Source organism: Perna viridis, chromosome 5, assembly GCF_037379345.1.
Source record: "Perna viridis isolate PV_CMFRI_1.1 ecotype Kerala chromosome 5, ASM3737934v1, whole genome shotgun sequence".
NCBI lineage: Eukaryota > Metazoa > Mollusca > Bivalvia > Mytilida > Mytilidae > Perna > Perna viridis.
The window spans coordinates 47,774,170-47,787,187 of record NC_142449.1 but is presented as its reverse complement, the minus strand read 5'-3'; the positions used below and the strand labels follow the sequence as shown (position 1 = coordinate 47,787,187).

General features: G+C 34.1%; 1 protein-coding gene across 50 annotated transcripts in view; it reads right to left on the bottom strand.

Moving 5' to 3' along the window:
- Positions 1–13,018, bottom strand: part of LOC148618007 (FH1/FH2 domain-containing protein 3-like) — a 76,172-nt gene that overhangs the window by 44,461 nt on the left and 18,693 nt on the right. For 30 of the 50 annotated variants that reach the window (XR_015922607.1, XM_088585762.1, XM_088585751.1 and 27 more), the window contains 5 exons: positions 9,624–12,438; positions 7,123–7,430; positions 3,818–3,942; positions 3,132–3,152; positions 533–591 (listed from right to left, as the gene is read on the bottom strand). Coding sequence is in view for 49 of the 50 variants with exons in the window: in XM_088585762.1 (XP_088441888.1) it covers positions 533–591; positions 3,132–3,152; positions 3,818–3,942; positions 7,123–7,430; positions 9,624–12,438 (3,328 nt within the window). In the remaining variant the exon portion in view is untranslated. The remainder of the gene's footprint in view (positions 1–532; positions 592–3,131; positions 3,153–3,817; positions 3,943–7,122; positions 7,431–9,623; positions 12,439–13,018) is intronic. The other 20 variants (XM_088585789.1, XM_088585791.1, XM_088585777.1 and 17 more) reach the window with 5 other exon arrangements.

Genomic DNA, 13,018 nt, shown 5'->3' with positions numbered 1-13,018 from the left:
CCAAAGCTATGCCTTTGATCAGTAAGGCAGATTTTCATAAGTTCAAAATATGTAGGAATTTTAGAAGGTGTCTTATTAAAGATTTGGCTTCTCAGGGCCTAATCTAGACAATGACGACAAGGATTCTGTTTGACAATATTAAAATTTTTGTCTACATGCATGTAATCTATTACAAAAACTTTTCCCTGTCAAAGACAAATTAGAGAAATGAGCACAAACAAGGAAAAGTTTTTGCTCATTTCTCCCTCTAAATAGGCCCTGGGCTTCATCAGTTAACATCATTACAATGTATATCTGATAATTATTTGTTTCATAAAGAAAAAAAAAGATGTTTGTATGAAATATATAAAAGAGGTCCATTCAAAACATGAACTCATCTGTCAGCAAAGCAAAAGTCTATGATTGTTTTCTTAAAGCTCTATATTGATATTGGACTATATTATCAACAAAGCTCCATCTCAAAACCGTGACTTAAACTATCACTCATTAGTTTTTCTTATCACACATGTTTTATATGTTAATTTTTACTTACCAATAACAGCATGTACTCTGACTGTCAGTTGTGTTCTCAATATTAAGGCATTCTTTCTTCTACAAATGGAATGAATAATACCATCATAAACATATCTTTTCCAACATCACAATAAAAAAACTGAATAATGAGACATATATATTGACCTTCATGCAAAATGAAAGACAATAGTGGTACACAAATTCATTCAGTTAATTAATTTACAAATGTATATCCTTTAGATCTAACTTTAACCTGGGCACGGGAAAAGGTTCAATAACTCAGAGTCTCCAGCATTTACAATACATATATTGTGAAAGTACTTTAATTTGTGGCTACCAATTTTCGTAGATTAGTGAAGAAACACAAGTTTGTGGATTCTTGAATTCGTGGTTTTGAGGTTTTCAGTATACACATTAATGGAAATCTCCTTTCCTTTGGGAACCAAATTTCGTTGTTTGGCCTACCAACAAAAACCATCAAAATTGGTACCTCACAGACTGTCACAGTACATTACTTGTTATTTTAAAAAATCAGGATTAAGTAAGCAACCTTTGTAGACAAGTAAATTACAAGAAATACATGACTACAGGACAAGACATGTACATGTATAAATGTCATTTTAAGAAGTACAGTATTGATTGAGAAATCTGTAGAAAACTTAAATAACAACCAATACTTTATAAAAGTAATCTCCAATCAAATAAGTCATAGAAATAAATGTACGTGAAGAATGATAAAATTTGAAAATTCTAACCAACTATGAAATTGATCATCTATTGGATACAATCTATTTTATCAACATAAGAAGCTACAGTGTTATACAATGAGACTGGGAAGGTTACAGGAAATACTAATTTGTATATAGAAACAGCCTGATAAGATGAGATAAACTTTACATGACTTCAGTGATAAACCACATGCTTACTCGCATTTTACAGAACTTACAAAAAACATGCGCCTTTGCCAAAACACTGCAATTCATTTTGGAGTTACATGTAATATCACGGTTCCACGAGCAGATTCACTCAGATTAAATGTTACTTAAATATATGGTGTCCTCAAAATTAATATATGTACTTGTAGATGTACTAAAATATACATACTTGATTATTTATTATTATTTATTTGATATTTTTATGCAGGATTGCTTCAATAGACACTTACATGAACAGTATTAATAAGTACATGTACTTGGATTTCAATATGCTTTCTGAATTATTTATCAAACTTGCGCAGGAATGCTGCAAAACATTGTAGCTGCTAGCAAAACTACATGTACATTGTACATTAAAACATACATGTGATTCAAGATTTAAATACATGTATAAATACCTTGTGTAAATGGGAGATATTTTAGTTATGTCAGTGAATGACCAATTTTTTTTTCTGATGCAGTCGGTATAGTTTCGCTTTTTACCCTTTGACCTTAAAGCTGCTCTTCTATGGAATGCAAGTCACCTGATTCCAATTTTGTTTCCAGATTGGCTATATACTGATAACTTAGTGGCATTAAAAAAAACTATACCGAAAATTGAAATTATGTGCCATGTGTTTATTTTCTTAAATAAAATGTAGAAAATTACAAGTAAAAAGAACAAATTTTTACTGCGTCTGCTATCTTTTTTTAAAGACAGTACTTGTTTCAACTGACTTATTTTTTTTTTCATTTCAGTAATTTTCATCTAAAGTAATACAATGTATAGTGATTAAGTTTTCTTACGAAAATGGAGGTCTAGAGAGTTTCAAAACTAAAAATTATACCTATGTGAATGACATGCACAATTCATTTTATGTTCCTTGTGTCTTAAAGTGTACAGCTGTCTACAAATGTACAAGTAATTTTAAAAATTGATTATTTCATTGCAAAATGAAGGTTTTTCCTTCACAATAGCATGTACTCCTATGTTTAAATATATAAATAACATATACCTGGTGAAAACAATTTATTCTAAAGTCAGATTTCTGAAAACTACATGTACTTGTATTAAAACAATTGGGTTTAAAGAAAATTGTTATGTAATACTTTAAAAAGTTGATGTCATCTGGTGACAACTTTCTGAGTCATACACATGGACAATGTACTTAGAAATACAGGAAAAAATAATGATTTGAGAATCAGTTTGTTAGTAATGTTACCATGTTAGTTAAATGAAGCAAATGTAACAAAATCAAGAAACACACTTTCTAAACCTACAAATAATATCATATTAAAAAATTGAATTATACAGGAGCAGATCCATGACATTTACATGTACAATAATGAAGGTACTTCAAAAGGGGTATGTAGTACATAATAGCCTCAAATATCGACATTTTCTGCAAAAAAATAAAATATAAATTGGCTTTTTCAGGGAGATTGCCTTGGTTGCAAAACAGTCTTGGATCTGTTCCTGTTTCACACAATCTATCTAGCCACTACTACATGTAAATCAGTACACCATGCAAACAAATCACACTTAACCATTACTTGTCATAATAATACAACCACCCAAACAATATTTGTTTACTGAACTTGTTCAAAGCCAAGATAAAAATTCAAACAATTTGAAGAATGTCAGTCATACATTTGGTAGTAATGGAGAAACAAAATGTCTCCTATACTATCCAAATACTTTACCTTTCCTCGCTTTGTTTCTTGCTACAATAAAATCAACGAAGAGTTTTACCCGCTCCATAGTTTTGAATAAAGATACATGTATAGTTACATCTAGCGTACTCATACATTGTACAAATGTAATTTTTTATGAAAAATGCATACAATGTACACGTACAGTAGGTATGAAGCCTCACTACATATACAATTTGTATATATTTATGTATATTCAAAGAAATATGAATATGAAAGTCATATCAAAAGGCTGAATTTGGGGTAGCAAATCAATCTACTTCTTTTTGTAACACAGATCATAGTTACCACATCGTTTGAACAATTTTGAATAAATCTGGAAGAGCAATTGTGATATACATTGCCATACTCACTATTTTTAATTATTGAGTTCACATAAAGGTAATGGTTAATAATAGTAAACATAAAAACTAACAACTGCTATCCCTACCTACAAACAAATGTACAACTGTATATGTACCGTATCTTATAAATCAGAAACAACATAAACATTGCATAAATTAAGGTACAAATTCACGTTGGGGCATACACATCATGGCCAGCCTTTGTGTTAGTCCAGAGTTTACTTACAAATAGTTTCCAGCTTTAAATCAGCATTAGATATTACAACAAACAGACTCAATCAGCTGAGCATACAAAATATTTTTACATATTGTAAGAGCAAAAACATTACTTACTGGTCTTGAAACCCTTCCAGCTCTTCGCTTTGTTCATCAATGTTAGATTCAAGATCCAAATATGTACCATAATCACCCTGAGTTCCATTATGATATCGGTATATTTGTAAAGCACAATCTTCAAGCTAAAATATACAAAATGTTGGTACATTTGTACATGTATTTTGATTTATTTAGAAATCAGCCAGCATGCATGGTAAAGGCACTCTGTATGAAATTACATTAAAAAAACATCAAAGTTTACAAACTGAAAATGTGCTATGTACATGTAAATTGCAATTATGAGCATTTACCAGGTATGGATTTATTTTTAAGATCATGACTCTCGTAGGGTTCTGAAACAAGCTAAGGCTTGTATTAGTAGTAAACATTATTATAATAAAAAAAACAAACAAAAATAATCAAAAATACAAAATGTTCATACAAAATGATTCAAAGTACATGTACATTTGAGTGAAAAGGGTAATGCATTGTGCGTGTACATGTACAAAATGTACTCCATTATATGCTTCTTCAATTCTTAACGAATTTTTAATAGCAAATTGAGTAATAAATATCAGTTCTGGAATACTCCAAATTCAATACAGTTACATATAAGGTAATTGTAGCAATTCCAGACAAAAATTGTTTAAAAAAATAAAAGAAGATTACTTTGAATTTCCTCTTGTTTTCAATATATTTACTAATATGATTTTAGGCTTTGCATATGATGGATGGGCTATTTGAAATCAGATAAAATTTGACTTTGACAATTGTTGGTATGCACCACTATTATGTTACAATGTACATTGCTTATACATTTTTGTACATCTAGAACAGCAGGAATAAGTTGAACTTCCTGTAACACATGTTGTGGGTCTGTGACTATCCCTTCCTAATAGCATACAGTGATATCTAAAAACATCATTTCCATTAGAACAACTTTTAGTTATTCATGTTTCAAAGTATCTACATATATGCATGAACAATGTGGTATGGAACTAATAGTATAGCTGATAAGTACATGTAGATCCTGATTCTAATGTCAAATGTAATAGTTAAACCACATTTACCACATTCTTGAATGTTAATCTTTAAAATTTCACATTTGGTCTACTTGGTTTACGATAATAAACAATTTCTGAACCCAAATGGATTTTTTTTCTTAAATTGGTAGAATTTTAGAAAATCATCTATATTCATTTAAGTAAATACATACTCATTATACAGATAGCCAAGTTCTGTCAGGAAATGTCAAAACTCAAAATAGTGAAAGTTACCAAATACAGGATCCATTATCATATTCCATAACATTTTCTTATATTCTAGGAAGGCCGTCAATAGATGACATATATACATGTACATATTCAGAAAAAAATATATATACATGTATAACCATGAAAATAATTTAAAAAAAATGAAGCCCCGCATATCAAGTAAATAGATGAATAGGGTCTAAATAACGAGGTTTTTAAACATTTACTGTTAAGCACAAGTCAACAATAAGCCTAGAAAATAAACCACGATATTCGAACACTCGCGCTTCGAACAGCTGATGTAGAGATTGTCTGGTATCATATGTAAACATTCGTTACCTGAAATCAAGTTCACATATATGTTTGTCTCCAACTTACTTTGTGGGGAGCTCCAAGGAGTTTATGAACTCCTCCTATTTGATTTAACAACGGTACAGTCCTATGAAAAATATATGAAGGTGGTCTTGTTGGTTCTGGAAAATTTGTACTTGAAAAAGGATCCGTATCGTCCAAGTATTGCACTCGACACTCGAAGGTCGCCATGTTTGATCTTACTGATTCCGCATGTCTGACCTCCGAACTTTGATGTATTCCTGCGCCATTGAAACGCATTTCAAAATTAAATCCCAAGTTTATTCTAAATAAATTAAGGTTCTACCCTTCCGATTAACCTTTCATTCACAAGAAACTATGTAAGTGACCGTTATCAGACGTCGTATCTGATATCGGATCTTCTTCTTTACGTTTGTTTTGATGATTAATTTTTTACCTGCGGCGGAAGTAAAAACATAGCAGACGACGCAATCTGCGCATAGAAACATATTATTTAACTATTAAACTGCTTTAGTTAGGATGTTTTTATGTGTTAGCATTTTTAAAAATTGTTTTGGACATAAAATTATGTCCCTATACGCCCCATGTTGAATAGGCCTATCTTATGAAAACTAAAATCAATTGAAGTAAATAAACAAAGATCATAAGAAGGTGAAACTAAAAGTGTACATGGCTACAACTCAAAAGCTGTTTTTTTATCAATGTCTCTCTCCGTGTTAAAAAAAATAAAGAAAATAAAATTACAAATTTTAAAAGAAAAAAAAACACAAACAAAAAAACCTTCTAAAATATATGATAAAGCCAGAGACATAAATAACCATAGACCTGTATTTTTTTTACAAATACAAAATACAAATATTTATTCGTTCAATCACATTTACAGTAAATGGTTATGACACAATACACAAATCTAAACATATAAGATATGACAGTTCTAATAATAACCGTATTGAAAAACTGGAGCGGAGGTGCCTTAAACTTATACTTTATTTAATTGACAAGGCTACATTTATTTATTTATCCAATTAAGGCTATTAAAATAACCAAACATTTACTGTTTAATATTAATGATATATTATTTTCTGTTATTGAGAAGAAACTTTTGTCTTTGTTTTTATCTTGTTGATGAGAACTTGTCTGAGTACTTTATAGACTGGACAGTGTAAGAAAAAATACACTTTATCTTCATTTTGTGAAGTATTGCATGAAGTGCAAATACGGTTACTTTTGGGGATATTTTGATTGGGTCCCCTCTTAATTGCGGGAGAGTGAGCACTAATCCTAAATTTACAAATTGTGGATCTGTCAGATTTAAATTCGAATACATTGACGTAAGCAGGTCTACAATTTGATTATAAACTTTTATAAAAGCAGCTGTATTGATTTTAAATAGCTTGATCGAGTATTCTTTATTTTATATTTGATATATTACATTGTAATAACTAGGTTTTGGAACGCAAGTGTTTTGGAATCTCTGTTGCAATTTATGAATGAAAACTTCAACCATCCGTAAACAACCGCTTTGTACTTTACGCTTAAAAAATCCAAGGCAAGATTGAAGAGCTTACTAAAAGCAAACTATTCCAAAATCAATTTCCTAATTTAGCAGAATGCGCGTTAAAGTTTACTCGTACATTTACAGGGACATCCGAGTGCATTCCCCTTGAAAAAAATCTCAACTATTTTTAAAATATAAATTAGAGTTATGCCTCTTCGCACGTTTTTATATTCGCTTACCTTTTTAACGTCGACACCCATATTTTCCAGCATCTCGTTAGCGGATGGATAGCCTTTAAAGTTGACATCGCTGAACCCTTCTGTCACCCCAGGTACTCTGATGACCTTTGAATTCGGCTTTTCACAAAGTCGTAAAATATCAGTTATAGTGACCGAACCTTTGTTCTTTTTTAGGCTGTCCCACATCTGTTGCCCGGTCTCGGAAATAGTGCGTCGCATCCTGGCATCATGACCTCTGTTTGGAGGCGCATTGCTGATGGCGGCTTTCTTCGGCGTTACAGGTGAGTCAATGTCAATCAGCTTTTCTTCTGTATCAGAATGAACAATTTCATTATCAGAAGTAAATAGCGTTGGTCCTGAAAGACTTACGTCTGCATACCATTCAAGATTTTCATTATCATATTCCGAATCAGACATAACGAACGGACAATTTTTTCAACAAAACATATGTAACATGTGTTTCCAAAATAATTAGAGAAAATACCCATTTAAACATTTTATTAATCCATATCTAGCAAACGTGAAAAATAGAACAGCCTCAATTATTTTCCTATATCTCCAACAGTAAAGCAAATACATGTAAGCTTGACCTTGGCTTGCACCACAAGAATAATCGTAAAATAGAAGATTTATCATTAATTGTGCTGTATGTTGTCATGTTCTATGTGAATACAGCAGAAAGAATTTCCATATCTTCACCACTAATAAATGTCATTAATATGTTGGTCTACATTAGACCAGTGGTGCAGGTCAGTGGCAAACTAAAATACATGAATATCATTCTAAAGCCAAGTTGTATCCTTGCTCCGTTTTTATTAAGGACATTGTCGCTTTTATCTTAAAAAAACCAAAATCATGAAATCATTCGTACTTAGTGTTGCTTTATGGCGTTTGAATCAATTTACGACTACAGGTATGCAATAATTGTATGTCATTTTAGGTAATAAAAATAGAATCTTTGTCAGTTAATGATGTTACTCGACTTGAGAGGCAATGTACCCATTACCTCCTCAACGATCTTAACATTAGTTTTAACTCAAGTTTTACCTTTGTCGGTATTCCATTGAATACCAAAAAACCAAAAAGCATAATTATTAATGAATAGCATGACACACAAACAAAACAACATCCCAAGAGTGTGTTACAGAGAAACTTCCACTTAAATACAGCTCCTTTGGCACACAACCGTTCCATGTACGTGTACACATTAACAGTCCCCTTGAAAAGTTGCTGGAAAGAATTGGAGATCACAAAGTTCTGAAATGGGACAGTAAACTAGCTCCATACGCATATCAAGCTACAAAGGGCGATGAAATAACTTGATTTATATGCAACTTTAATCATTATTCAAAATTTACATGTAATACAATTGGATACAGTTTTTATTCATAAAGGGGAATTACAATACAGTTTAATGTGGCACAAATGACCACTTTTCGTTTTCCCTTACGATTAAAATTAAAGACAAACTACAATATGAAGCTAGATTACCCCTGCTTTGGTTGTTATCGTGCAAGACAGGATGGGATAGACAAAGACTGACAGTGAATTAGTTGGCGACAGAGATTGGCTTATGATGCCCACTATAACGAATTCCAACGGCACCATTTAAACGTTTCCGATTCTTTTTCCAGGCCAGATAAAAAGCAAAACTAAAGGCGCTAGAAATGTTATAAATATATACGTGTCACAAAAATATCCAAAGAAGATCTATTAATTTTCTCTGAAGTAAGACAGTATTTTGTCAGGTATTTAATCTTTAATACCAACTTCAGTTATAAACAATGCGTGACAAAACTAAGTATAAAACACTAGAAGGAATGCCAAAGGAATCCATCAACCAGACATCTATTTTCTTTATCTGCTACGCTTTAAGGTTGAAGGAAATTAAGTGGAAAATTCCCTGTAAATTAAACAGACAAGCAAAAAACTCCAAAGCATAAACAGTGCAACGTCGTAGATCGAAAGAAAAATAATATGTCTCAACTTTATCAACATTGTTAATTCAACTCTTCTTAATTAAAGAATTCTATTGAAAAAATGCCGTGTAGCAAAATTCATCTTAAAATGTTTTGATTGGTTATTTATATATTATTGCTAAAATTAACATTAACTCTGAAGCCATTCTTTATTCACAAAAAATACGAAGCCATAGTCTTTGAAATTCAAACAGTCAAGCAAAAGCCACAAGACATGCACGTGGAAAGCAAACAAAAGAGAACTTGGTTCCACAAAAGCGGAATAGATACACCTAGGTTACGCTAGAGTATAAACTATATAGACTAAATATAGGAGGTAGAGAAAAAGACATGGAAAGAATTTAGAATTTTAGGCATGTATGAAGAGGACAATCTATACACTAATTCTACACCCATGCTGGGAACATCCAAAGTGTGGCACAATATCGAACGTTAAGACATCAGCAAAATATGACTTCTCTTTGAGTATATATTTAGACATATTTTGTTAACGTCGTCACTTTTAGTGCAAGACGTAATTACCTAGGATTTGAGGAGATGGCTTTAGAGGGATTGGGGCTTTTGGCACAGGTGTATCCATCAGATTTTGTGACCTCCCATTCAAAACATCATCAATATTCTTACTATCCATATAGTATCCATCTGCTGAGTTAGGCCTGGGACCATGATTCCCAATACGACGTGATAACTCAGCAGGAGCTCCTTGGATTCCATCTAATACGTGATCAATGTCTTGTTTTTGATTTATGTAACCACTCTTGTCTTTTCTAGGAGATTGCTTCCCAGAATTTACGATATCGGGAAGTGCTTGTGTATCATTCGAAAACGCCCCTGAAGGCGATCGTTTCATACCTCCTTCGTTGCTTTCATTTGCTACAAGAAGACTACGAGGTCTATCTCTGGCGATAAACCGTTTACCCCTTTCTTCTAGAACATCTTCGCGTGAATTATGACGACTAGTGGATCTACTCGACCTAGATGATCTACGATCATCAACCATACCTTCTCTAGAACTTGGTCTCGATGGCTTCCTGTCATCTAACATATCTTCTCGAGAATTTTGTCTGCTTCTAACACGTCTGCCTTGATTTCTGTTTGGCGAACCGTCCCTGTTAAAACCGAAATTTGAACTATCGCTGGTATGGCCTGGACGTCTTTCGTCTATCATATCCTCGCGTGAACCTTCCCGTCTAATCCTTCTGGCACGGTTTGGTGAGTCGTCTCTAGAAAATGCATCGGAAGAACTACCTGATATTCTATTACCTTTAGTTGGTATGCTGTCTTGACGGTGATATCGAGGATCTGGATCACCGTTATCGAAATAGCCATTGTCAATGGATCGATTTAGCGCAGATTTTCGGAAATCTTTATTTGGAGGAGGTCGTTGGTCTTTATCATCGTCAAACACGTTATCAAGAGAATGCTCTCGACTTCGCCTTGATCGGGACCGTAACCTATTAGGAGATGTATCACGTGAATAAACTGGAGAATTTTCTCTAGTAGATCTGACAGAATCGCTTCTATGATAACCACCCGAAGATCGTTGTTCACGAGAACGAGGTCTCTCTGGTGATACCTCTCTTGCATTTCTGGACGGTGGCGGTGGTGGTGGATAGTCGTGTGCAGAAAAATATTCTTCAGAATGATCACTTGGAGCCAGCTCCCCACGCCTACACTTAGGAGCTTTAGGAGTCAATCTATCCCCATAATAAGAATCTGGTTCAGGAAGTTGTTGTTTCCATTCCTGAACTTTTGCTATACTATCTCTCAATGAAATGGTTTCAGGAGTAAGTGGTGCTTCTCCTTCGGGTGCGTCTAAAATTTCTCGACTTCCATGTCGTAATCTTCTTGGTGGCAATGGTGGAGGTTCTTCTGGTCCACTAGGTTCATCTAATATTTCCCTACTTCTACGTCTTCGCCTACCCTGGTTGTCATCCAAAATGCTTTCTCTCGAAGAAGATCTATTATAGTCAGGCCTCGATTCTCGATCTGAAACCTGTGAGTGCCTACTTGAGCGTTTGTCCGAAGGAGCCATTGGGGTGCTTGTTCGTGGGTTTTGCCTACTTCTTTGGTCTTCGGGTTCTTCACCGTAAACTGATTTTCGCCATGATTTCTCTGAAGGTGGCTCTTGCATACTTTCATTTTCTCTATGTGAGTATTTTTTTTGTTCAGGCGTATTGAATTTATCACGGTTTTTATAAAACGAGTCTCTAGAATTGTTTGCATCGCCAGCGTCATCCATCATGGCCATTGCTGTAAGTGCTGCCTTGTCTCTCGCATCGTCGTCGTTCACCTGACGACGACCCCGTCTTCTGGGTGTTACATCATTTGTTTGGCATGCTGCATCTGCCATTTCTTTAAATTCTTTGTAAATATTTTCTCGCCTTATTTCCCTGGTAGTGTTACGTATTCGTTTAGTTCTAGCAATAGCTTTTTTGTCTTTTAATTTGTTCCTTTTTTGTTCTCTTTTTGGAACCTCTCCCTCTCGTAAGGGAGATGTTCCACGAGATACTTTATACCGAACTCTGTGACCGTCTTTTTCGGCCTCAGGTGCACTATCGTCAGAATCGCTATCACTTGATGAGACCCTCCGCCGTGTTGGAGGAGGTTTAAGATAGTCAGTGACAGGCTCTTTTCGCCTTTCACTTACAGAGTCTCTTCTTCTATCACTCACTGAGTCTCTTCTTCTATCACCAACTGGTTCTCTTCGTCTGTAAGGGTCATCAGCGTCCCGCTTCGGTGGTGAGTAATCTACTGACTGTTGACGTTCGTAACGTCGAGATAATGGTGGCGAGTTTTCGTAAGTTGAGTATGGCGACGCACTAGTATAGTCTCCGTAACGTGATGATCTGCTACTAATAGGTGAACTTTCTCTGCTTGGAGGACCGTAACTTCGACCTGACTTAGACGATCCTCTGTCATATGATGCTAGAGATCTATTACTGCCACCGTAATCTGATAAATATCCTGATCTATTTGCGTAAGGGTCTGAATTAGCAGTTCGCGAAGAATATTTGTCCCAACCTGGATTGTCCCTTGATTGTGAGCTGCCTCTGACGCTATGTAAAGGTGTATACATCTCCTTACTTCCACGATTATCGCCGCTGGCGAATTTTTGAATTCGGTCCCGAACACCAACGCCTCCTACACTATAACCTGAGTATCTATTTGGATTAGGAGAACCGTACGATTTGTCTCTTGGACTTGCAGATGAACTGAATTTGTCACGTGGACTTCCAGTATATGATGATCCGTATGAAGGACTTAAATAGTTGCTTGATTTTTGTCCTGTTCCTCCGTACTTAGAACCGTAACTTGTTCCCACGTTATCGTAAAGCTGAAAAATAAAGAGCACCACAATTAACGTCCCTCCAATAATAATTCTTGTTATCCTGAAGTGTCTTAATCATGTACTTTCAGCTATGTGACTTTGGCTTGATGAAGAAGATGATTCAATGCATTTTGATATAAATAATTAAAGAACATCTGTAGTGCCAAATCGAAGGCAAAGTAGTTTTATTCTTTATTATGAAGTGAAGCCTCTTTAGAAGATCCTGAAGAATGACAGACGATCGATCATCGTTTTCGACGCCACAAAAGTTTTTTTAAAAAAAATGTGAAATTTGGTTGAATGTGAACAATTTTACCGAAAGTTTCGTGCAATGGGCACAATCTGCTCCATTTTTGTTTTGTTTTAGTTTGATACCGAAAATGTGAAAACTAAAAAAAAATTACATTGTTTTGACATAGTTAAATGCGGAATAGGAGAAAACGACAGCGATTAGCTTCTTTTGGAGGACAGTATTTGTTTTAATATTCTTAATATTTATACTAAAGGAGGAATCGGATAACATGAACCCCATCTACATCAAAAAGATCTCATTTTTAAAATTATCCGAATATGTTACAGAATTTGT